This window comes from Chaetodon trifascialis, chromosome 4 (genome assembly GCF_039877785.1).
Source record: "Chaetodon trifascialis isolate fChaTrf1 chromosome 4, fChaTrf1.hap1, whole genome shotgun sequence".
Lineage (NCBI taxonomy): Eukaryota > Metazoa > Chordata > Actinopteri > Chaetodontiformes > Chaetodontidae > Chaetodon > Chaetodon trifascialis.
In genome coordinates this window covers 24,293,731-24,321,489 of record NC_092059.1, presented here as the reverse complement: position 1 = coordinate 24,321,489, position 27,759 = coordinate 24,293,731, and the positions used below count along the sequence as shown (strand labels likewise).

The following is a 27,759-nucleotide window of genomic DNA, read 5'->3' as shown; positions in this document are numbered from 1 at the left end:
TGGCTGCAGCACTCTCACTCAGTACTGAACCGATTTCAAAAATCGCTGCTCCCATTAGAGACTTAGTCATAAAAACAAGGGAAAACAGGGCCCATAATCCAATCATATTTGACCAGAATTTTTGCCCGGGACACTGAAATCTTCTGAGACATGTGAAACGGCACCTATTGGAAATTCTGCACACAACATCACTTTGACTGATTGGAAATGTACCTTAGGTCAAGCTGATGCGAGCTAAATATAGGACCTTATTTTCTGACTTTATTCTGGAATGTGTAGGTGTGCAGACCTTTTAAAAGACATGTTTATGTCAACATAAATATACCTGTAAAAGTACTCTGACTCTTGTTGTATTGGCTTGCCCTCTTATGGACCTAATGCACAAGCATAGATATTTGAATGGCTTAAACGTATGTGTGGGAATAACTGAACGTCATTTTTGGCAAATCTCTGTTATCAATCTGTTATCTACTGGAAGAAAACTGACCCTGTCCGGCTGCACTTAGCACAAACCTTTTAGCTGGCTCCCCTCTCGACTCTCGCCCTCCCCTCTCCTCCCCTCTTCCCTGAACCCTCAGTCACTGTGATAAAGATCAATGTCCCGAAAGACGACTTCTTTTGAAATCTAAAGCAGCGGAAAAGGTCCCGTGTTCTTCCAGTCGTCACGTACAGAAACTGAACATTATTCAAAAATTGGAGGCAATAATAAAAAAGAAACATTACATGCTGTCAGTGGAGCTCAGCCAAGAGTAAGTTAAAGTGAGCTTAGCTGACTGGCTTAGTTGACAAATCCCCGAGCAGCGCTGAGAAGACTGCTCAGATGCATCTCTATCAAGTGTCTCTAACAGGAAAGCTGCCAAACATCCAGGTGGAGCTGCCTCACATAGATCAAATCTCCGAGTAAGAGAGGCGGGCTCGACATGAGAGCTGTCAAAGATGGTTAACGGCGAAGGAAATCAGACTACAAACACTGACAATGGAAAAACTTCTTATCAGGTTTTAAAGAGGGCTGCTTTTCCTGTTTAAAGTTACAACAATCCACAACTTTTTCACATGAATGAACATCACTTTTCTGCTCTGTGTCGCCGAGGGGACTGACAAAGCCGAAATGTGACTCAGTAGTGGGACTCTAACAACAGAAATAATGCATTGGAACAAAAGAAATGAGAGTGTGAAGATTTTTCAGTTTTCAGTAAAGCTGAGACGATGTTTCATCTGAGGGCAGGAAGTAAGCAGGCAGCAGTGACACAGCAGGCGGGCTGATCCCAACACACACAGTCTGCATAAACAGCACAGCAGTCAACAGAGGCAAGACGGTGATGAATGATTCAAGGAGTCAAACATGAGGCAAAACATATCTTCACATTCTGTAACGCTGGTGATCAATATGAATCCATTCTAATTTCAGATCATCTAGATAATCAGAGACATTTGGAGGACAAATCTAAGAAATCAGATGAGAACGAAATTAAAATGATCATCTCTAGGAAACATCAGTGCCCTGGCATCAAAACACGTCCCTCCCTTGACTCATCATTGAACAGTCACACAGGCAGAAAGCCACTGAGGGAACGTTCCTCCACCAGAACTTCACTCAACAGGCCAGGATGCCATTTCTGATACCCGTGAAGGTCCCGCTGCCATCCCATGACTTACCCATGTTATCTCAAGGGAGACATCGGAGGCAAAACTGAATTCTGAACAGTGTGTTTGTTCTGCAGCTTGTGACAACTGGGTTTGCAGCTACTGTTTAAGACAGCAGGTCATGTCCTCTGTATTTTGGGGTGTTTATCCAGCCCTGCTGGAGACAGCCACCTCTGCAGTGAAGAGCTAACACACGCTGGATACTTTACAGGCTGATTACAGTGTTTATCTGACTCACTATTTAAATGTGACTATAATTAGGTCACAAAAAATAGAAAAAAGGACTAGAATTTGCTCATCGGGGTTGTATAGCTAGCTGCATGGAGAAAAAATTTAAATAAAAAATAAATGCTGGAGATATTCGTGGTGGAAAATATAGTGTACTGACAATGTAAATAAACAAGTTAACGGCAAGATATGAATAATTCAGACTGATTGTCTGAGACATGAACTCATGACCTCCCTATCTGTAAAGCCTTGGCTGCAACTATATGCCTTCTTAAATCAAGTTTAAAATGCTGAGTATTTTTTTTTTATCTGTAGTGGTTGTTTGTGCTTATTTCACACTGACAGCTGCGATACTAAAGTTTATCCTTCAGTGATTAAATATGTCTCATAACACATCTGTCACTACCCTAAAGTGACAAATTCTATGGATCTTTGCCAAAATGGCATGATGTCTGCCTCAAACATCACAGATCAGTCAAGCTCTAGTTCAGACACAATTAAGTTTTATTTGAAATTTTCATTTCATCTCGCAAGATCAATTTTAAGGTCGGGTTTCATCCCAGCTCTGTCAATAAGAGTCAGAGGAAAACATGGGCCCATAATGTGAGCAAAGTTATTTCTGGTTTTTATTTAAAAACACTTTCAATCAGATTCCTTTAAAGTAAAATGCGTGGTTAAATTGTAAAAAAGTGTCAGTGATAAGAATGGAAAAGCTGGCAGAGTTTAGTGAATGAGGCAGAGACAGCAAAAGGCTGTGACTGAAAGCCCAGAGAGCGAACAGAGAGACGGACACTCAAGGTAAATGAGAGGATGGAGAGAGAAAGCGAGCGTGCAAAGGATGGAGAGTGAATGGCCAGATGAAGAGACGGAGGGAGAAAAGAGCCATTCTGAGACTGTGCATGAATAAGGAGGTGAAAAGAAGGCGAGATTCATGACTCATCCGGAGAGGGAAAGTTCAGCGGTGCGTTCAGAGTGTGACCGAGAACGTGACCCGCTGCAGCATCGACACAATGTAAGCAGGAAAACTGTGTGTTTACAGGCCACGCAGGTCGCAGGCGCACAAACAAACATGTGTGACACACAGCTAGTGGCCCTGGCTTTCATTCACTTTGCACAAGCTGTTTAATGCCAGAGTAAGAAGACTCAATGACCGCGCACACACGCTCACTCACACACACCTCCACTCGTTAATAAGCCCTTCATGTTAACAGGCTGAGTTTATCACGCAGGTGGCTGTGATGTGATGTTTGAGTAATGAAGTGGGCTTGTTTTAGAAGGCCTTGGTCATTTTTCCTCTGATAAATGGCCGCCTGTGAAGCACAGCTGTTATAAATCAAAGGCTAAGAGGCAACGCGCCACACACACACAGCACCGACACTCGCACAGTTACAGAGAATCAATACAGTAACGCTTGTGTGCTAGATCAGGCTGTCGGCGTGTGTGTATGTGTGTGTGTGCCTATTTTAGCAAGAGCATCATGCTCAGGAATAAAAGCCAAATGCATATGTATTAATATCATCTGCCTGCATTTAGCATCCTGCTATTGGAAATCTATAGCGGCTCCAGTGTCATCTTCAGTCGCATGAAACATTCAGGATGTCACCCTGACAACACTGACTTGGGAGACCACTGTGTGGTATATATCCTGCTGACTGGTGAGGCAGAGTACAGGAAGTGTGCTTTTAATCTTAGCTTGACACGTGTGTGATCCTTCAAACCTTTCTAGCGAAAGCAGAAACGTCTTGAGCAGCCGTGAAATGTACCATTTTCAGCCCCTCTCTGCAAAACATCAGCAAGGGATCAAGGGAATTATGTTGTACACCACAAGTGAATGGTTAATAAGTTCCATAATCCCCGCAGATGTGGTCAAACGACGGGTTGCAGATTCTGCGTGAGTTAAAGACTTAATTGTGGCTCCTCCATCGGACTAAACAGAAGCTGAAAGCAAAGGTGGATTTGAAGTGTCAATTATATTTATGGTGTGTTTAAACCCGAATAGTTAATTAGACTGACCTCATCAGGCTAATTCAGGCCGTTTGTAAGAATGGCCACGTTTTAGTGACAGGTTTAGTGTCAATCAGCTGCATAATGTAGAGTTTGCAGCCCTTAAAACATCGAGCAGTAATGACCGCATTCTCTGTCCATTAGGCTAATTGGTCTGTGTTACATCACGTGAATGCAGGTCCAGGTCTGTCTCCGCTTTTCAACACCGGGAAGCAAATCACTGCTGCGTGAATGAGAGAGTAACCCGCTAGCCTCAGTTCACCGGCCGCTCACCTCGCTCTGCTTCAGCTTTATCTGCAGAGTAAACAGTCTGTGCTGCTCTCATCTCCCCCTCACCATCTCATTCAGTTTCTTCCCCTTCTGTTTGGCTCATGCATTGCCACAGACAGCTGGCAAAGCAAGCACTCTGTGATGGATGTCCGTTTCTGTCTTAGCTCAGGCACACACGAGAGTTTGCGCTGTTTCATTCACCTATTCAGTATGTGCTCGTCTGCGCCAGCTAAGGCTAAAAGCTTTATGCGTGCTGGTGAAAGTCCATCGTGATGTGTGACTCGTTGGGATTTTGCAGGTTTCAAACTGGTCCGCTGGTCTGTCTCAAGCTTATATGACAAAAAGAAACATCTAAAAACAAGCAACATGTGGCCTAAAAGCAGCATGTCTGGGATCATTTGTACAATGAGTTGCATAAGATGTCATGTTTGTTTTTGGCATCTTTTTTTTTTTTTTTTTTTTTAACACTAATCGTCACCGACTCTCCCTCCTGCCTGTCGTTCAGATTCAGCGTTTTTCACAATTTGAATGGCTTTTTGCATTTTGACAGCAATGATGGATGATGATTGGGTTTGAGGTGTTTCTTTGCTTTTGACAGTTCTGTTTGAAAACATCTTCATCAGCTGACACTCCTCAGCTCAATGTGTCCCGGCTTATAACCGCAGCGGATGACTTGACTATACTTACACTAGAAGAGGTTATACAAAGCCTTTAGGCCACGTCTAACTGAAAAAAAGCCCTTTTCTTTTCCCGTCATATTTTATTATGTGTTTCTGCAGCAGCCCCGACCTAAAATCATGTCCGGAACGGCATGATTTGGCAAAAGCGAGATAAACCAGACTTATTTACACAGCATACTGATCAGGCATCGTGGTGATTAGAAGTGACTATAAAAGGCAGGGTGAAAAGGTAGAGGTTCATTATCAGAAAAGCTGTTGTGCCAGCTCAGCCCCCGTGTGCCCACGGGAAGAAAAGCTCGGAAATTTTATAGCACAGATTTGGCAATTCTGAACGCATCACAACAAAGCAGTCTCAATCATTGAGCAGAGAGGCAATTTCCTACTGCGCTTGTTAAAGTCAAGGTGAGAAGTTAGCAGCTCTCTCCCATTTTTCCTCTTTGATGCATTATTTACAACAAAAGAAGGTGAGCACCCCAGTTTGTGTATGTGTATGAGCACACGACGGGGTCTTTTGTGAGAAACGGGGTCACTAAATCAATGACGATGGTGACGCTGTGCAAAAAAAAAACCTGAGCTGAGACAAACCGAAGAAAACTCCCACTTCCTCTCATATAAACACAAACCTCAAAACAAATCGAGGCAGGTAAAATATTTATGTGGTATTTTCTTATTCTGCCTCAGGGGTGTGGACCTCCAGGAAGGTTTGCTTTTGGTCACATGCACATGCTGGTGTGTACGAGAATGTGTGCAACAAAGTCTGCAGGATGGTGAGAAGAAAACGTTACAGGCGAGCTAAAACATGTTCTGGGATGCAGAAATCTGCGTTTGAAACATGTATACCTCAATGTGGAACGCATCGCACTCATTTTTATGTAACATAAGGCCTGGGATGGCTGAGGCACTGTAAACTCAACCTGCAGCCTGTTTGTATTAAATGCGGATCGGTCACGTCTGGCTGATACCCGATCCGCCGATACCGACTGACATTCCTAATGATGTTAAAGAAGAGAGCACAAAAAACCAAGCAAGCACACTCGCTCCCAAATCTCAAGCTACACAAAGCTAGACAAAAAAGCATGAATTTTAACACATTACTGCATCAGTGCATCATTTTCACGTCCCCTCACCTGTGACCCCTTCTGGGGCCTCGCAGCTGCCATAAAAACATTCAGTGATGCATGAATTAGGTGTCTCAGGCAATACTTCTGAGCAGGTTTTCAGATTACTGAAGCTGGAATTCAGCTCAACCGGCACATTTACATTGTTCATAATTTACAATAAATTTTGCTCAACATCCTGCTGTGACAGTGAAAACCCTTAAGGGAACGTCATTCCCTTTATCTGTAATGCTTCTCGCTCAATATTTATTTCCCTTGTTTAGTTTTATTCCATTTTAACTCCCGTCCTCCCCCGTGGAGGCCTGAGCCATTTGTTGTCCGTGTTGCAAAAACTACACATTCACTTTTAAAGTTGTTCATCTGATGCCTCGTTTTCGATTTCTATTTGAGAACATGAAGGGAGGGGAACTCTCTTGAGCTCATGCACGCACACATGCAGACAATCTGCGACGCTCAAATGATACGCTATCATCAACAGTGTCTTGCAAGGTCACTGAGCGGATCGATTGTGAGATGCTTAGTCTCTGGTCTGAGTCTCCAGAGGACCACAGAAAGAGGAAAAGTAAACCAGTGAGACATCATTTGAACCGCCGGTGATGAAAGTGAAAAGAAAAGTGCAGGAAAAGAGAGAGGAAAGTCACGCACGGCTCATACATATGAGATTACAGACGGAGGGAGAGGTGGAGAGGCGTAAGATCTGTTGACTCTCCTGCTGAGCCTGTTCTAATTTACACCACATAAAGCACGGACGAGATCACACGTGTTCTAATCAGCGTCAACAGCAAAATCCTGCATGTCTTCACATTCTCCAAATTCTGTTTTGGGCTATGCAGAATATAGTGCAACAAAGTACAAAGACAAAAAGCAACCCTGGGATATCTGTCACCTTCCTGGGACAATGACAGCGTGGCTGCGTCAGTCAAAGATGAGACAATGAAAGAGGGGATCTGACAGGGTGTTTCCACCACAATACATCCAACGCTCAACCACATCAAAAGAGAGCCCAGGAGTCGTTTTTTCATTAACTTTGCCCTCTCATCCTCCCTTCTTCACTTTTCTACCAAACAAATAAGACTTTAGCCCAACCACTCCTCCATGTCCTCTTCTTGCTTCTTCCACCCAAACTTCCTCACTCCTCCCACCCTCCCACTGTTTTTTTTAAATCTCCAACATGCATTACTGGGCTGCCAATATGGGCTTTTACCAATCAGGAAGCCCTTATCTTTGTTTAGAAAGAATAAAAACAGTGCTGGGTTGTGTGCAACCAAAAAAATAAATAAATAATGAGACGTTTAAAGGAAGATGGTGTGATACTATTGAAAGTGCCTGAACAGCTACAAATGAAACCATGCGGTGAGACTGTTTTGCCAAATGCTGTTTACAGCATCTGGAATAAACTGTCAATCTCAGCTCCTTCAGTCGACATGAGCGAGCCGCCAAGTGCTCAGAGTGAAGGAAATCTGAATGCGGACAATTCAAGGCCAACAGAGCAGACGCTCTGCTGAGGACGTGATACGACTGAGAGCTCCAGAGCAGATACTGATCGCTTTTGTCACTGACATTTAGGTTCTGATGCGTAACAAAAGGAGTAGATATCACACATTTTTTTCTATGAATTTGGTGACCGTTTAGTAGGACTTCTGCCTTGCTGTTGCGTTTCACACTCTGACCACACTCACCTTCCTTGAGGCACACTGGACCTAAAACCTGCCCTTTGCTGTGTGGGTGGTCAGACAGGCTGGATGGGCTGTGACGGTGTCTATGAGCAACTATTACTTTTAATACAAGTATAATACTCCCCATACAGTCCTTGTAATAGTTATGACACAATATACATCAATACAACTTGTGGCTGCAATAAATCCCAAAAGGGATGTGTTTCTGAAACTTTTCAACACTATTGATTTGAGAGGAATTCCATTTTAGTAGTTTTCCCCCCCGGAGCTTATAACCTTATCTGACAGTATTCAGCTTTAAGCTTGAGTTTGTGCCTTCCACTGAATGTGTTAAACTAATTAAAGGCAATCTAACGTTGCAGTGGTAATGCATTCTCTCATGTAATATGAATGAACTCCAGGATGTAGCATGTTTAACGTGTCAAGTCAGATCTGAAACGAAGTTAAACATCTATTCCACAGTGTCCATCTGTGAATGAATATGAATGAGAGCGAGTCGCTCAGGTTGTTAAGAAAACTAATCAGGCAGCTGAGTGGGAGGTATTTCCTTTACAGCCACAGTCAGGTCTTCAGGACGTCAAGCTGTGGCTGCACACACACCTTATGTAAGCATACAGTGCGCGTACACACGCACAACACAGCAAGAGCTCTCCCTACAAGCCACCGGGGAAATGCTCCTGCCGTGTTGTTCAGAGAGTATCGCGTAAAAATGCTCCTGCACATACACAGTGTTATGTGGACACGCACAAGCCCGAAGCCACAGCGAACATGAAATGAACATAAAACTCGAGCTATTTTTCAGTGAAAATTTGGGAAGAAATGAAAACACTGAGCCTGAAGAAGAAATGAAATACAGCTGCACCTACAAGACGGAGAATTATTGTGTAAAGATGACAAACAGAGAGAGGCGGAGTTCACTCAGTGCCACAACAAGCCCTCTCTTCAAAGACAAATCACCTTTTCCTGTACTGTACATGGAGCAGTGTTTCACCCTCTGTGTGCGTGCCTATGTGTGTGTGTGTGTGTCTATGCATGATCGCCAGCCACCACACCCAGATCTACCCAGGAGAATGCGGCCTGTCTGCTAATACACACACAAACCAAGGTCATGCTCACATACCAAAGCACGCACACACAGAGACAGACACAATGCCCAGAGGCAGCGGGAAGCCGTGAGTGGGCAAAGGGAAGGAAAACAAGGACTGAACCATCTTCATCTTCATTTACATTCAATTGAGGGAGGCGTCTATGAGCAGCTGCAGCGGGCTGGGTCAGCGTGGAGGAAAGAAACGCAGACACACAAACAGAAGCGCCTACATTCCCCACAAATGCAATGTGTTTAAGCGTTAGCAGCAGTAATAACACAGCACTGCACCCTCTGCGTCCTTTTAATCCATCTGAGGACTGAGATGATCAATAAATTGGATTGCTTCTTTGCATGTGGAAAGCTACAAACCATGAAAAACAAAGGAAAGTACGATTAAAATGCCTATTAAGTGGATTATAAGAGAGGTGATGAACAGACCTGCAACGCTTTTCCAGATCTGTTTGTTTTGTTTGGATTAGAGGGAACATTAAATCGAATAATCGTGACAGCTGTACAGCCGTTTTCTCCTGTTCCTGCCGTTTTCTCTGAGCTGCACAGCCACAGTTAACAGCTAAAGGTCATTTTAGACACAATTACAGGCCCATAGAACTAATGTGCTGACATTTGGCTGCCACTTTCCTCTTTCCAAACAACTAATCTACTGTTACCGCTCCATTTCAGGGTTATTCTTGTTAGGGAGGCTGTGAACAAAGCGTAATGTCTCCATCCTTCAGTTTTGGTATTTTCACCCCATCTAGAGGCTTCAGACTACTGTAAAACTCTGGGATGTTTTAATGATAAAGGGAATAAAACGCGACTAAACTCATTAATGAACGTAGCAAAACACACAGGACATGACTGTGAATCTGTATGCAGGACTGAGAAGGTGTCCCTTAAATTACATGAAGGTAGAAGTTGGAAATCAAATGACCTTCATTATCATGGAAATTAAAAGCAACAGGCTGTCAGTGACATCTGTTTCCTCACGACAGAAATGACGAACGCTGGCCCTGTCAGGTGTTTCAGTCAAATCAGGACTTGGAGGAATAACAGAGGACCTCAAACCAGCTTCAGAGGCAAAGCCTGATGCTGTGCAGATGTCTTAACTCAGAGATACGTCTTTTTCGACTTTCTTATGAACCACACTGGGTGGGAGGAGGACGCTGACAGAGACAGCCAATGATTAAGTCTGGCTCCTGTTGTTTTTCCTCTGTATCTGGACGGTGCCCAGCGCCGTAATAATGCAGAGCGCCACGGGGTCCCTCTGATCTGGGTGTGGGAAGACACTCAACTGGCTGTGCAGAACTTTCTTTTCCTGGACATCACAGCGACAATTAAGAGCCTCCAGCACAACTGTTTTCATGAACCCAGCCAGAGGATTCAGATTGCAAAGAAATTACAAACTAATGAAATTCTGGCTTCAGTTGGAACTGAATGCCAAATAATGACTCACAATAACACATCAGATGGGTGGGCGGTCTGTTATGTTTACAACAAATGACTCCTAGTGTCTATAAAGCACATCAGGGACATTTTCTTGACCAAAGGCTGTTTGGTTTCAGGTTATACGTGGTGTGAAGTATATCCACTATGCAGTGCCCTCAACGTAGTTCTCCCAATGAAACAAAAAACTCTCTGCTAACTATCCCACCAAGTTACTGCTCATTATAGACTAGCGTGTATTGTATAGGGGTGAGAACAGAAGCTTAAAGTGGCTAATGTTAGCAAACTTTAGTTCAGGTGTGGAGCTGACGTTGACTCAGTAGAGGCTTCTTTAATCACTGCTACTTTACTATTTACTGCTGCTGTTCAGATATCAGAAACAGCTCCATGGTCTCACCTTCAATAACTCATAATGATTCTAACATCCACCTTCAGCTCTTGTGTTTCATTACATCCTGCTTTAACAGCTAATGGAGAGAAATTAAACTATCAGAAGCAGCAGTTCCTTGATGCTGACTGACGGCCCTTTGATTTTTAGAAGACCTTGGTTATAACTTCAGATATGCACTGTGTACAGTACTCAACAATTACTGACATTTCTGTTCTCAATGCTATGAAAAAAGCTCCTAAAATATACTAAATCCATTTAGTAGTATTCCTTTTAGGGCTGAAACAACTCGTCATTAACACATTACTCACTCTTAAATGAGAATCTTTGGGGGTTTTTTTAGATGAAACAGGGAATCTGAGCACCTCATCATGAGCTCTGTGAACGTTCACCATTTCCTGACATTTTACAGATGAAACAACAAATGCTGAAAATAATTGGCAAATAAATCAATAATAAAAACAAAGTGTAGCTTGTGCTACTTGAACTGCTTTCCACAGTAGAAATGAAATGAGATGAGTTCACAGTGACTGTGGATTATCTAGACGCACCAGGAAATGCTGTTGAGTTTTGAGGGGCATGAATAAAATCCCCTTTACTTCCACTATAGTGGAGTCATGGCAGATGCTTCACAGGCAGATATCTCCAGTCCTGGACACATAAAAACAAAAGTGCATGACCGCTTCTTTTGTCATTTAAGTGAACTGACCCATTAAATGTTACCAGCTACATTTTCGGGGAGAGTTTCTATCCGAGGGAAATGCTTTTTTTTTTTCCATTTCTTTGTTCATCTATGACTTCTTCCCCTTTGGGGCAGTGAGCACACTATCAAATTTGAGTGGACAGTCCATTAGCTCAAAGCACAGAGGAATAGGGTGCCGCTGAGACAGAGATTGTATAGGACTGAATGAGGTTGTGAGAAACTTCTTGGGCTTTCATGTGTGTGTGTGTATGTGTTGGCTGTATGTGTGCACAATGAGGGTGCAGCGTGTAATCAGCGTGGCACAAGTAGACTGAAATATCAAAGCAAAATGTGTGGAGAATGTGTGTGTAGGCACATCAGAGCTTGTTTTCCATATCACATAATCTGGGTGTTTCTAGGACACACAAACATAAGATTGACTTTAATTGGGTGGGTGTGAACTTCTCACTGGAGGGGTTTGAAGTGAGAGTGAAGGGGCAGAGCCAAACACTTCTAATACAGACTGTTGGGCGGGAGTCAGCGAGGGCGGGCTGCTTCTCAGAGGATGACAGCAATTAACGCAGCTGAAGACCCGAGAAGCTATAACCCAAGACAGATACTGTAAGTACATACACGTACAGTGTGTCCAATACACACTCAGCCTCTCAAGTCATGTCAGACTGCTCGGTCATGTCACGTTAGCGAGAGACTGACAAACTGTGCACAGCATCCTCTGCTGGAGCATCATCTCAGACATCCAACACTACGGTTATATTCTCAATGATAGCACGTTTCAACAGGTAGTTGTTTTTTTTTTTATGTTTTTTGTTTTTGGTTAGGATCCACTAAAATGGAAAGTTTTTTGCTTTAACGTATCATTTTGAAGTAAATGTTGCTTGCACAATGTATTGGCTGTAGAATAATGGCACCATGAGCTTTTAAATTGGTTCCCTGTAAGCTCCACTTTCAACACTCCTGTTAAAACGAAGGCTCGATTTAGGGCACAGAGTTAAGACTGGCTGGATCGATCAGCGGGCAGAAAATATTTTATCACCGTCTGTAAAAATACAAAATAACACGATATCAACCGAGCTCACTTTTCTGCTTTCATGTCTCCATTATAGATTAAATGAATAAATGATGCCAAGCCCTGCTGGAGTAGTGTAGTACTCAAACTATGTGTGTGTGTACTGTGAAGGACAGTGTGCAACTGAAAGACAGAGACTCCTCCAACACATCACAATAATCAACACACCTGTGAACACTGATTTATCTGCAATAAGCTCATATCAGCTGAATTGCTAGTGTGGCTCAAACTCCAACCATCTGACTTTTAAGGAATACAGAATATCACTTAGTTTAAAGCAGTCTCACTTTTTAAAAATGTAAATAAAAATAAAATAATTGTTCCCATCATTCATGATTTATAGATAATTCTATCATTATATGAATTCATATATAATGAATAATCATAATATATATATGAAATCATGAGCGTCTCTGATATCCACAGCCCATGTGGTGGTCATGTCCAGGCTGTTTGACTGTTAATGGATTTTTTCTTTTCTTTTAGAGGAGAGAATACTGCTGCTTTTACTGCCCCGCCTCAAATTCAAAACTGACATTATTTTAAGTTTTCATCACTTGCCTGTATGCAAGGACCTGCTGTGATGTGATGGAAAATGGCATGATGGCATGACTATACTGGGGAGGAAGAGAAGCATTAAAGAGATTTTCAGAAGACTTAAAACTTTCACCAAGTCTGAAGTTTCAAATCAAATCACAAACAGCTCAGATCTGTCAGTTTGATCAGGCTGCAGAAATGTATTATCAAATGCAAAATGATGATATTACACATGTGTTTGCAGGAGGTTAAGCTGTATTCATCGTCTGCCACGATGATTACCAACACTAACATGTGCCATCTGTTCATCGGGTGGCTTATAAAATGCTATAGTTATAAAGAGACTCAGAATCCACCAGGGCTGGTTTATATGCTAACGTAACACACTGCGATTTACTGTACCTTTGAGCAAAAGTGAACTAAGTCAAGTTTAGAAATCCAACTGCATTATTGCCCGTTTCTCTTCCAGCACACATTAAAGGAATCCTAAAGACATCAGTCTAGAACGAGTTACTTCAGGCGAACCTTTTATGATCGCTGGCGAGGGAGATCTTAAGATACAGTGATCAAACTATTTCTAACCATAAGGAACAATAAATCAAACATTTGGCAAACCTGTGTGAGGTAGGGTCTGGACTGATTTCACGACGCAGATATCAAACAGAGGCAGATGTGCGCATTTGGTTTCCACATGTGGTCTTTTTCCTGGCATCAAAGCCAAAGTGTCCAGACTTTCACCTGGGGTCGTCTCAACATCCCCTTCTCCTACTTCCAAACAGACCATCGCTACGTAGCACATCATTTTCTGTGGATGAAGTAACTATCTCTTAAGGTCTGCATGTGTGCAGCTATTCTCCACCAATATTACTTTAAGTCGAACAGCTGGAGACCAGGAGGAGTACCTTCTCCAGAAAATAACTAAAATCCCAGGAAATCCAGCCTTCCTCTGCTCTCACTTGGGAAGAATGTTTTTGAGACATAACTAAAACAAATGAAACAGCTTGTGAATTTTAGAAATGATGTAGCACTGAGTTGTTTAGCACTCTGAACGTGGCTGTGGTGCTGTTTCACCCCTCCAGGATCCCTGCTCCCCGCCCTGCAGGTGAAGTGGGTGGCCTCGAGTAGTGGGTGTGGGTGTGGGTGTGGGTGTGTGCGTGTGCTTGAGAGACAAAGAAAGATTAAATATGTTTATTTTTCCAAAATGGGATGACTGCCTAGTAAGTATGTTTGTGTTTGCCGAGAACTTTGTGAGTGCAGCTAAAAAAAAAAAAGGGTGTTCAGGCTGCCAGTGTGATGTGTGTGGGTGTGTATATTTGCTTGATCCAGGGGATTCACATCACACTCCTGACTGAGCTGGTCTGCTGCTTTTGTCCCGAGGCTGCAGCTTTCTGGCAGGTGGAAACTGAAATGCGCACACACGTGCACACACACTGTCTGTTAAGACACAGGGCAGAGAGGTGCACACCTGTAAACGAGTGTCCTGTGCAGCTGGAATGTGCGTGGACAGTGTTTACAGTCCTGCAGCAGCCAACATTTGTTTGCAGACTGTGTTTATTGTTATTATGGACACGTGGGCATTGCATTCACTGGCTCGCACGCAGACATATGCCAAACCTGCACGCTCATAACACTGAAGTATTCATTTACTTCAATTCATAGAGATCAACCCTGTAAACAGTTGCTGGTTGTAAATGAATTCTCAGTTGCTGAGCTTCGCTGTCTTATTGCTAAACTAGCAATACAACAAATTCTTTTTATTTTGTTTTGACAGTGACATCCACAGGATTTTGACTTTATGGCTATGAGATGCCACAAACAAGGATTTCACAAGAAAAATGGGAGATTTGAAAGGCATGGCCCTCTGCGGTCATTATGTATGAGTATCACTGGACCGGTGGCATGGACGGCATTCCTCTGTGGATGCAGGAGGAGCGTGGGATACAATAGGAGGATCTGCTCTATGGGGCCACACGTCCACAGAGACCTTTTACAGAAAGGGGACATCATAGCTGGTTCAATCATTCTGTTTGTACTTTTACTGTAAAAAGTGTCTTTTCCACTCCATTTGAGCTGCAGTGTTAACCTCCCTTCTTCATCTGAAATGCAAATGACTTCTGAAGATGGGACATGATGAGACAAGTGGTCCAGAGATGGTACTTTTGGTTACCCTTTCTCTTAAAAATTGCGTTCTTATGCCAGTAATCTTCAACAGAAAATGCAATTTTAAGGAAACTTAATGTGGCCCTCAAGAGTTTTTCATCAACACACCGCAATGAACGCAATGCAAGCCAGTCGTAATGCAGTTTGTCACTTCTGCTTGTGGCAACTTAAGCATCATTTGTTTGGGAAGTTTGGGGACAGTCACTGTGCAGAAATGTTGGAGATAAAACCATTTAGCCGATGAAGGTTTTCAGGAGACCGGGTTGTTTTTGTTGGCCAACAGAGAAGAAGGCTAAACTCTGTCAACGTGCAACTTGCTTTCTTCCCTCAATAACACAGCCGGGTCCTGTTCAGCGAGGACATTTGGCTTTACAAAATGTCCACTGAAGGACATCGTAATTGGATGGCAATGCTGATCAATTAATTAGACACGTGTCCCCCATCAGTGGCTGCTCCATGGTTGGTCCCTGCAGTCCCTCATACTGACTCAGAGGCTGTGAAAGCAGCTCCACTGCTTCACACCTCTCGTCCAGTTTATATCCAAAACATTTCACATCACTGCAAAGACCATTTGACAATTTTAAAAATTCATTTTAAGGTTTCATGCTTTATGTATGTTTTATCTGACTGCACAAATGACTTCTTATTGTGCAACATTCATTCGGTGTAATGAAAGAAAAACAAATAGATGTGGAGGCTTGATTTAAAGATCCATTTCATATATTGGAGTATCTGATGACTCGTGACCATCCGGTTTTCCTCCAGACGTATGGATGAGTACTAAGAAACAGATGGTGTGTGCAGCCAAGGAGACATTTCCTCTGGTGTATAATTGAATCTCATCTCTGGTGTACATTCTGGCAGCATAGACCTTCTCTACAGCAGATTTGGTCTCTAATTGTTAGAGATCATACTCACTCCAATGGAAAACGTACAAAAGAGTTGAGCACATGGTGGGGTACTCCAGCATCTGGGGAAGCACATCACTCACTAAGTCTGAGTCAGGCTCCAGCTCTATGTCCTTTTACAGGACATTTCCAATGATGGGGACAGGAATGTTTCTTCTGTGGTTGTCTACTTGTAAAAAAGTAGGAGGCCCGTACAGCAGGCTGTGGTACAATTCAGAATTCTCCTTACTGCAACTTAGTGCAACCCAATTTTCACTTTTCACGTCCTCATCTGTCTTTTCAGCAGAAGTTCTCTCACAGGATGCTGAGAAACGGCTTTATTTTGACAATCAAATGCTCAACCGACAGTCATATTTGAATACTTTGTACAATTTGAGAGCTACTCCTTTAGCAGTGACCTGCTAAGTGCAAGGTACAGCTTAAAATAGTCCTGTATATGATGGCCCAACAGATTTTAATATTGAGAATTACTGTTGTTTAGGAGGACAGGCCTGTTTGATTTAGCAGTAAGCTGTAGAAGATTGCTGTAATTGTGCACCGTGAGCAGGCTCATGTCTACTCACAGGCTGCATGTGGCTGCAAATCACAAAATTTATGCGTACATTCAAACAAAGGCCTAATCAAGAGCACACATGATGCTCCTATTCAAGATGAAGAGCGACTGTGAGCATCACTGACAGCGACGGAGTGTGAGAGCTCAAACATTCAGCAGCGTTGCATCCTTCTCTGCCACGCAGCGTTAAAGGTGCTTTGAGACAGCAAACGCTTGGCACGGCGGCCACCGCCTGGTGACATCTGTGTTCTGACAGGCCGCCGCAGCAAGTTGAGAGAGTTGAACCGTCACAAACTCTGACAGCAGCAGGAAAGAGCCGTGAGAGTTCATGAGAGCAGCAGCCATCCCTCCTTCCCCTCATCTGACGCGGTGTTTACAGTGACAACAGTGGGGGTGGTGGCAGCAACCGCTTGCTGTCTGAAAGCACCTTAAGACTGAAAAGACAGGTTATGAGAATATGATATTCTTGTTGGTGGAAAACAGCCCTGGAAAAATTCCAAGACTGTTTTCAACCAGGCAGTCCAGACCCACAATAAATCTCAAGTTCACATCAAACTGATAAAAAAGAAAAGAATATGTGTTTGTGTGAGCATCTTATTTACTTATCATCATACTGAATGTTCACCTCCTCAAAAAAGCCTTTCAGGTTAAGCAGTCTGGGAAGGTACACGTACACTTTGGTTGAACTACTCACAACTCACATCCACACTAAGGCCACAACCCGTGAGTTGGGGTTACAAGTAGCTAAAACATCTGGGAATCACTGATTTAGAGGATGATCTTACACTAACATAGCACAGGCGGAGACTGTCTGAGGTATCACTTTTCATCACACTTTGCAAAAAGCTGACAATGATCACAGGACCTATGGAAACACCATAATCTACAACAGATTCGCTCTTCAGAAATGACATAATGTGAGTGAGGCAAACGCTCGTCAGCAGTGTAGGCACAAAGCAGACAACAGACCAACATAATGACAAAGACACTCAATTCGCACTGTAGCCACTAAACAACAGGGAAACCCACGACTAAAAAACAGAGAACTTCACTAAAACTTGTCATCAGCAGCTCTTCTCATTTTGGAGCGTTTGTCACTCAAGAGCAGAGCCGATACATGAGCAAACGAAGGGCCTGTTTAGAGCCCCTGTGGCAATCAGAGGCCCCTCACGAGTGTCTGAAGTGTTCCACAAGGGAGCTTTACAAAAAACGCAGTATTATGTGAACAGGCTGGCTGGGTAATACTGTTGGTTAACTCAATTCGCCCTGTTGATGTCAGAGCTGGTGTCCCGTTCTGTAGACCTTAACTGCATTTAGCTGCCAGCACAGCGGCTTAAAGTCCCGTGGATGGAATTTAGCAAAGAGAGAGTCCACCAGGCAACAAAAGATCAAACTGCAGTTACTGTTTTTGTACATTTTGACAAATTTAGCATCATTAAAAATGTCACAGTCAACAGTGCAAATGGTGAAATCAGTTGAAATGTTGAGCTCACAAATACCTGCTGCACAGAGCCTACATGTCACTACAGTCACGTGCCGGGTCAAGCCGAGACAATATATATTACACAAAGGAACAACTTCATGTTTTACTTTGCCAAATTACAAGACGGGACAAATGATGAAGAACTTGATGCAGCTTGACAGCATTTCACAAAGTCTGGGAAGTTTTCCCAAAATCAACAGCTCACAAAAGTCTTTAAAAAAGGGTTCGCCATCTGCTTCCTTTTCAGTGTGTTTATTACAGCCAATAACACAATCTTCAGTTTAAGGGAAGCCGTGGCACTTGTTAGCTGAACAATTGACAATTGGCATGTCAGACGGTCAGGTCAGTTTGAGCAGTTTCCCCCTCTGATCCCCCGCATGGCTCCTGTCAAAGATCTGTTCTTAACTGCAGTGAGCCTGTTTGAAAATGACTGCTGCAGTATTTTATACAACATGTCGAACAAGCAGATAACTGGAGTCTTGACTGAGACTGTGCTGTGATATGAACAAATGCTTTATGTTCAAAGCAGAACTGCGCAAAGTAACACTGCCTTTCTGCTTTCTTTAATGTTCTGAGGATGTGGCTCTCATTTGAATAAAGCTTTACTGTATCAGGTTCAATGTGAACACCTGGGACCAGTCAGCTGAACCACATGGGATCAGTGTTGTGCACTGTAGTCACGCAGAAGGTGCACTTAAAATGTGCAGTACGTGTTACTGCAGTGTCCAAGGTTGAAATACACTTTGAGTGTTTTCCAGTCGAATCTCATCTTTCATTTGGCTCAGTTTAATATCATTTCACTTTCCATTTGTTGTCTTATGTGAAGCGCTTTGCAACTCAGTTTTTGAAAAGTTCTCCACGATTTGTATGATCATTATTATCAGTAGTAGTGATGACAGTAGTGGTATTCAGATGGGAGGTGGAGACAGCTACATCTACAGCTACAGCTGCCTCCGCCTCGCCTTCTCTGACAGCAAGGTGACATTGTTTGAGCAGGTAGTGGTGACAGTATAAATGTTTTTACAGCTGTAGAGCAGCATGGGGCTGTACGTGACGTTGAAGAGCTGTTAAAGTCTTCTAGTTTGCTCGTCTTTGTCCATGTGGATTGTTTTATAGAATTGTATGGAAGTCATTCTGTGTGTGTGCACACATGTGGCTCTCTGAATGAATATGTATGAGTGAAGCTGTGTCTGTGCGCAGGCATGTTTCTGAGGAGCACTTTTTGCATATTCTCACACATATGCTAATGTTTTAACGAAGGCAATTTGTCGATTAAATGCTGCCACCCTCTAACAGCTAAATCATTTAATATAGTCAGCTGAAAACTATAGTAATTCTATGTTTTATTACTGTACTCCCATGATACTGTTTACTTTACCTCGTATCAACCCGTCTGCTTCTGTCTGACCACCTGAGGCTAGCTCTGCGTGCACACTGAAATCATGACGGGGTGGCTGGTGGATCATGACCAAGGCAGAAATTGCTATAAATGCAACAAACAAATTGCTGGAGGGTTAATTTCACTTTTAAGACTCTAGCGTGGCAGCTACCAACATTAGCATTAGCATAGCTAGCTCCAAAGTGCTACATTTTTTGCATGTCCACTTTAACAATGGCTCTGGTGTTTGGAGGTTTCTGGCCATAATGAGCAAAAGGGCGACTTCAATCACACAAATTGTTCGCTTTTTGAGGGGGTTCAATTGATAGTGACCATTAGAATAATTGGTTGTAATAATTATCTGCTTACAGTGATCAGAGATGTGATCACTATTCGTGGCTTTCCACTGTATCATGTTACTAATGTACACATTTAAATTATAGGCTCATGTACCATGTTTATAATGTACGGCATTAGTGTCACACATTTCAATGGCATTTAAAATACCATTTGGTTATTAACAAAGGTGAATAATCATTTCAAATGGCTCTTATATGTAATATTTTTGCAGACAATATTGAACCTTATAGATTAAATTGTGCTAAATTACAACTGCTTTATGACTGCTTTCTAACTTCTTGACAAGTCAACTCATCCAAGTTTAAACTTCCACTCAAACGTCATCCCTAGTTTTTACATGTAAAACTAAAACACAGGTTTAGATTAAGATATTGTCTCTCTGTAAATGGGCTTCATCAGATTTATGGTCACGTTTACAACTAAATGTATAAATGCAATTGAGTGCTATCTCTGCCGTGCCACCCCTGCCAGCGCTGATGCTGCATATGAGGTGGAGGAAAGGCTCCGTGGCAGCGAGCCAGCAGCTCCAGCTAGAAAGCAGCTGAAGAAAAGGAACGCACAGAAGAAATGCAAAGCGCTCGGCTAAATCCTCCCAGTGATTTACACACACGGCGTCCAGCCGCTGTGAATGGAGAAAAAAAAACAAAAAAAAAACACACGCAGGAGCATTTAAAACAGCTGAGGGTCTTTGATGTGCGTTTTGCTTCCTGCGTTTCAAAAGCAAATTGGACACATGTATCACTTGAGCTTATGGAGCGCATGAATTCAAAAGTATCACCAAAAGGAGACATTCTCACCGTGTTTCCTCACGTGGAGATTTCCAGCGGCCTTCGAATTTACACTTTAACAATATGAGCGTTAAACCTTTCCCACATTTACATTTACAGACCACTCCCACATCTCCTTTGTAACTAGACAGCACACTGCATGGGGTCACTTTTCAAATAGAATTCAGCTACGCCATGGCCAAGCTGAGAGATATGAACTGCCCACTCTCTGCATATTGATAACAAATTAACTTTGAGTGTATCATAACTTTGAGAGAAGCCAAGGACACAGATAACACAGACTGTCCCTCCTGTGCGTGTGAAGTGACCCGTGGGAAGCGCAGCATGTATTCATATAAGAATGTGGCCCATTATTAATTCAGTTTAATCAGTCAAGGCCACCAGAGGGTACAATGACTGATAATGGGACACGGTCAAGAGACTCCTACTCTCATCTGGTGTGATGAGGGTTTTGGGCCACGTTCACTGAATTTACACCAGTGTCTGGACGGGTTAAGAGCCGAGACTCTGGTCTGTGTTCCAAAATTTCTAAGGAGGAAATTTAAACTTTACATTTTTTTAACTTTATCTTAGAATGACACAACACTCCCATACCATAAAGACTGTATGTAGAAAGAGTTATGGGTATTTCTTTTTAGTACAGAAACCCCTCAGTGTGTTTCCCTGCACTGCTTCTGAGCTAAGCTGAGGCTGACAGGTTCTGCGTGTCCTGGCAGCCACATCTATCAAGAAACCTGAACTCAGGACTATGTCCATATGGACAGTTACATTTGTATGTTAATACAGTAAAGATATCAGTAAATGTATGTGGGTTGATGCATTAACTCAGAATCAGTTCTGAACATTCTATTTTATCCTCCCTGTGGAATACATGTTTTTTTTAATCTTATTTAATTATTTATTTATTTTTATATGTATATGAAAAAGGAAAAAATATGAGAAGACGTAAAGTTTGAACATGTGCATATTTGTTCTCAACAAAAAAAACCTAAGCATGACTAACAACATGTTTCCCTCTGCTGCGGCTCAGCGAGGAAACACTGTGACTGCGACCAATCCCTCTTTGAATGTGCTTAAGAGTATGTGAGTGTTGTATTAAGACAGACTTGAAAAAATCTGAGCCTGTTCTTTAAATACCATGCATGTTTGTTGTGATTACGCATATCTCAATGCGTTTCTAATTTGTTTCAAACGTGGTGGGCAAACAGCTCAAAACTGCTGAAAACTTCTTCACACACTATTGACAGTAGCTTAAAAGAAGCGAGTGCTTTGATTGTTGACATTCTTTTTTATTTTCTTGCACATATAATAAGGTGAGAGTTGTAACAAGGAATTACTAGAGACTACAATCAATAAGGAGTTCAGAACTAAATGCTAAAACACCCAAGGCCCAGCCTCCATTGACATCAGATGAATTGAAGTACTTCTATGTAAGAGTGAGGAGCAAGGCTCCTGTTTGGGCCATTATCTTGTAAGCTGAAGAGAAGAAGCTAAATGTCTTCGGGATGTGTCAGACTGAGCTCAGCAGATGACAGTGGCTGATCGATGAGGCTTACCCATCGTACTCTGCTGTACGTCCCCCACCTCCTGCTACCCAGCCTCCTCCTGTGGGAAACTGGGCCTGTAATATCAAAAACTGTGCGCAAGGCTCAGATGAGCGGGACGAGCTACACCAACTCCAACCAAATAAAATCTTTCAGACTTTCTGAGCTCAGAGATGCTTACACAAACAGCCGGGCAAAATCCATCTTTCTGACAGAATCATTTCCAAAGCCCGAAGCCCAACTGGGTTCCTGGATGCACTTCTGAGCCGTGCCCGCCTGGGAGTGAGTGTGAGGCTGTTTGTGTGTGTGTGTGTGTGTGTGTGTGGGGGGGGGGGGGGGAGGAAAGGATCAAATATGACTCATTCAACACAGACTATGATGTGTGTCTATAGTATATGAGTGTTTTCACTATTTGAGTTAAGAATCCTTGACTGGTCTGACCAAACAGACATCTTAAAATCTCATACAACTGAATGTGGACCGCATAAAAACTGAAAGCCTGCCAGCCTGGCTCTGTTCCAGGTTTAAAAAAAAAAAAAAAAAAAAAAAAAAGCTGAATATAGAGAAGTGCAACACTCAAATCGCAGGAGCTGCAACTTTTTGGTACGAGTCAGCCTCCTCCCATTTGTTGAGATACTTGCACAAACTTTTAGCCTTTTTGGAAGGTATTCCACCTCACATTCATTAATCTTCTTTTCCTTGTCCTTCTTCTATTGGCGGGTGCCATTTAAGTGAAAGACTTCTCATCAGTAGGTGTTCCAGCTAATGCTCGACATACTGTCACCTGCAGCACCGGAGGGAATGTAGCAAACACACCAAAAAGGCCCGGGGGCCCACCTCCCATCCACACTGCAGAAAATATTTCGACGGGAGGAAAGCAGGAGAGAGGAGTAAATATAGGAGAATCCGGGTTTACAGAGCTGCATTGTTCAGCTCTAATCAACAAACTCTGAAGGTCAAAAAATCAAAATGAATCAAAGAAAACCGCCATTCGTCAGAGTGAAAGACGGAGTTCAAGAGGTGCGGTTTGTGTCCTTTAACCTAAGTTTTATTAATATTATCGACATTATTCTTAAAATACTGTGCTGCAGTCTTAACTTCAAAATCTATTATTTATGTCCCGTTTTCATCAGTGACCTCAAGCTATTACAAAAAGATGTGTTTTAAGATGTGCTGACGAATCAGACACACCTAAACCAGAACAGACCCAGATCTTAACTGTTCAGCACTCTGAGGACTTCATGCCGCCAGCTGATGGCACGGTGATGACGCTCCCACCCCCTCCACCCAAACCTAACCAGCTCTACAGCCACAGAGGATAATGAAGGGTGGGGTCACAGCGCTTTGATGGAAACCATTTGGAGCAAATGAGGTGCCAGAATTCAAGCCGTCACCATGAAAGCACTGGGGCTGCTGTGAGATTGTTGAATCTGATAGAACTTTGTTGCAGATACTCTGCATGAGAAGAGTACAGGCTGATTAAAAGGTTCAAATAGCTGATGAGTGGAGGCGATATTAAATGACGACGGTCGAGCAGTGAACAGTGGAGATGATAACGTTCCAAAATATTGGATCATTATTGTGATGATTACCATAAGTTTCACATGTCAGGAGTGTTCTTGTGATTGCGGCACTCATTATAAAAATGATTGCTGAAGAGTGACTTTATTCCATCTTCTGTTAAATTGCCTGTCTTCAAAATGCAATATTAAAAAGAACTGAATGTACTGTCGAGCCGTGGTCAAAAACCCACTCTGCCTCCTCACGCTCCGCTGTCAAGGTTCTGTGTTCCATGTTATCAGTGGTGCTCTCCTCTCAGACATATCGTAATCATGCATCAACACTTGCTCATAATTCATTTATTTTTCAGAACCTTTGTGCTGTTCTGCTCTGCAGTCGGTGGAATTTATCAACAACAAGCTACAATATCCGTCGTTCTCCAAAATGTCAATGCCTGCAGTGACAGAGACAAAAGACTCTCATTTCCTGAGCCACCACAGAGGATTTAATCAAGTTTGGATTACAATTCGTGTGGAAAAGCTCCCAATGAGCCATGAGGACTTAAGTCTTTTCAATGTCAATTTAAAACAAAACAAAGCTGCATTTCAAGTTGGGCTAAAGAAATGAAACGTTACGGACAAAATAAACCTCATGGCGAGCTCACCTGTAAATGGGATCCTGCATCACCATCATCTTGCTCTCATCCCACGTCCACTCCTTCTTCTGTGAAAAGAAACAACACAAAATGTTAGCTTTTTGATGCTTTAAGATACGGACTGGAGGAAGGAAAAATGCCTTAAATGGACAGTGGAGCATTAACCCCAAAACACAGAACAAAGAAATGCCATCCTTTGTATCATAATGGAGAGTGAACTACATCAGACGGTGTATATTTGAGTGGATTTTCACTCTAACGTCTCCATCTTCAAGGCACTGATTTACACGTTTCCTTTTTCCTTTAGTCTGTCTGAGTCAAATCTACCTTCCACTTTAGTGCCACAATCAAAATGTCAACACACAAAAATTATTCATATTGATTTCCATCTCCACGGACCTTTGTTAACTCAATCATTCAATCGGTCTCATCTCCGGTCTTTCATTGGCTCTGATGTACTCGGAGATGTAAATAGATGGCTGACTGTCACACTTGACATTTCAGCTTTCTGTTCAGGGAGCCAAACAACAAAAGAAAGCAGGTGGAGGCAAAACATCCTTCTATTGACCGACCTTTCATCCCAGCCAGCCAATTAATTTGAAGCTGAGCTTTGATAACGGCTTTAATACTTTACCCCACAAGAAGGCGGTTACTCAAATCACTTTGATCACGTCTTGTCTGGCTTTTCTCTCAGACTTTACAGTCTTTCATGGCTGTCTGGTAAAGTCCAACCAGTGATATGTGACTTCTGAGTAGACGGTGTTAAATGAGATTAAATCTTGCCATGCAGACCTTTTCACACCCACCAATGCTCAACAGCCAATTAGATTTTTGAGCTACCATGTCCTCCTATTGACATGTAGACAGGTTAAACAATTTAGTAAGAGTCTCTGGCTCTTGCACATATTAAGTGTCTGAGCAGAGCAGTTTCAACACAAAATGACGGTTGACAGTTTCTAGTCTTATATTAAATATTAAATTCATTTCAGAGGACTGTGTCCAGCAGGGCAGCGCTGAACCTTGAAGACCAGTGAATGGTTCTGTCTGGATAAATGAACTGAAATGAAGAAGTGATCGCCGGTAAGGAGAAGGGACGGAGATACTAAATTAACTTCCCTTTGTTCCCAGCCGCTGGTTTTCCACCCGTCAGGCTCTGGGTGATTCTCGGCAGGGGAAGACGACTCCCGCCTGTCTCTGTGGATTACAGCTGTCAGCCTCACCACACCTGGAAACACAGAGCCACTTGTCTCCTGTCTCAGCACCCCTCTCTCCAGTTTCATGTTTATTCTTTACTCTCATCTTTTAACTCCCTCCTCTCATCGTGCCTTCTCTTTACTCTTCAGCATCTTCCCTCACGTTTTCAATGCCTCTCTGTTCTCACCTCCGTCTGCCCTCTTAATTAAGGCGAAGATAGATCCTCACCTTGTGCCACATACAGGATACAGGAAATGGATCTGGGATGGTTCTTTGAAGTGTGTGACTCAACATTTTGCATTTTAGCACCAAATACCCCCATGACACATTTCACTCTTCCACGTAAGGGTGTTACTGGCTTTCATATACCACTGTATCACAGACAGGACATCTTTACACCTGTGCAGGAGAGTAGTAAATGTGCAAGAACTGTTCCAAGTTCCAAGGCTCTCATAACTGTACAGATTTGTTAGATGTGTCCAAGTACTGACAGACAGACAGACTCAGCCTACTCTACACGTAGCAGGGTATTTTGGAAAAAGGATATTTTGGCCCCTCCCTTTTCATCGTGCACACAATGTCGTTTTCAAAAATGTCGTTTACATGAACCTGGATAAATCTGCCGTCGAGCACATCATAACTATGCCAAGCCTATGGCCGCGAGTGTAAACATAGGTCGCTCACATGACGTTAAGTATTCAGTCGCATTTTGTGATGTTTCGGAACCTAAAACGCAGTTTACCCCGGGTTTACACGCTGACAAATAACTGGTGTTTTCAGAAATCTCCACTTTGGCCGGAGTTTTAAAAGATGATGGTTTTCCGTGAAAAAAAAAACTCAGTTTGTGTGTAAACGAGAGGCCAAACTGCATGAAAACATATGCGCTTTCCCTAAGTGTAAACAGGGTCTCAATGATAAACAGAAACCAGATCAGCCTTTCTTCAGCCTCTTCCTCCCCCAGCCAGCCACCAGGAGTCACGACAATACTTTCGGGGCAAAAATAGCCTTTTTTGTTGACACTTTATACGATGTAGACATTTCACACATTGTGCTAGCACAGAAATTGTAATTAACTGAATTCATTTGATGGATCGCCCAGCCATACCAGCTTAATGTCTTCATTTCCTCCAAGACAGACTCATATAGCAGCACAGCACTCCATACCAGTGTTTCTCAATTCCGGTCCTCGGCCCCCCCGCCCTGCATGTTTTAGATGTTTCCTGCTCCAACACACCTGATTCAAATGAGCGGCTCGTTATCAGGCCACGGCAGAGCTTGATGACGAGCTGATCATTTGAATCAGGTGTGTTGGAGCAGGAAACATCTAAAACATGCAGGGCAGTGGGCTGAGAACCGCAATTGAGAAACACTGCTCTATACAGAGACAAAACTCAGCACAGAGAGACTTTCTCATTATCACAACATACTCTCACGTTATTGTCATGTAGAAAGAAAGCCAATCAAGGCCTATTTACGACACGGTAACCCATATTAAAACTGATATTGTCTTGATAGGTCTTGAGATATTGATTCTTCCATGTAAAAAAAGGTTACTCACTTTTTTCTTTTTCCTCAGGCTGACCTTCACGCCGTCCACAGACACCACGATGTTGACTTTTTTCTTCTTGATGTTCTTCACCTTGAACTCATACTGCAGAGAGAGGACAGACAGACAGACATGTATTAATATTTTGGGGGGATTAAGGTAGACAGTGACACCGTAGCAGCCTCTCAGATATTTGAAAATGGATCAGTCCGGTTTCTACATTTTGTTCATCATTTAAAACACAGTCACATGGGGGCCATCGAGTTTAGTTAAAGCCATGACATTTCTCTGAGTTAAAACGGGACGTTTACACCAATAGATAGCCTGGGAATATTTTCTCTCTGTTTCCATCACAAAGTGAGCTGTGACTGAATGAGAAATAGAAACTCACTGTAGCCTGAGATTGAAAATGTGAAAGCATGAAACAAAAATAGGAAAAGCATGAGTTTGAAAACTGGTTTCTGCTCGTTTCACTTTCATGTGATACCGTCTTAACACTGCTGTCGTCAGCTGCCATGCATGAAACCTTGGAGTCACCTAAATTTAAATCTTTTACAGATATGTTTCATTCAGCATTCCAGCGTCCACACAAAAACAACTCATTTTAATACATTTCTGACTGTTAAGATGCTTTTTCCACAAAACAATAGGACAAACTTGCACACATCAGATTTAATTTTGCCTTGCTTCAAACAAAGAACTTGTTTTCCTTAATAATTTACATAAATCATGAACAATATTCTGATTAATTACATCCGGACGGCCTTGGTTCATATGTCATATTGTCTTTGTTGGGAGCTGGTGTTCTCTTGGCAGATTCAGAATCATTTAGGAGAAAAACTGATT

At 42.6% G+C, this 27,759-nt stretch overlaps 1 protein-coding gene across 2 annotated transcripts in view; it reads right to left on the bottom strand.

Annotated features, from left to right (window-relative positions):
* Positions 1 to 27,759, bottom strand: part of nos1apa (nitric oxide synthase 1 (neuronal) adaptor protein a) — a 149,228-nt gene that overhangs the window by 61,419 nt on the left and 60,050 nt on the right. For both annotated transcript variants that reach the window (XM_070961514.1, XM_070961515.1), the window contains exons 3-4: positions 26,926 to 27,018; positions 24,183 to 24,241 (exon numbers count right to left, since the gene is read on the bottom strand). In XM_070961514.1, coding sequence (XP_070817615.1) covers positions 24,183 to 24,241; positions 26,926 to 27,018 — 152 coding nt within the window. The remainder of the gene's footprint in view (positions 1 to 24,182; positions 24,242 to 26,925; positions 27,019 to 27,759) is intronic.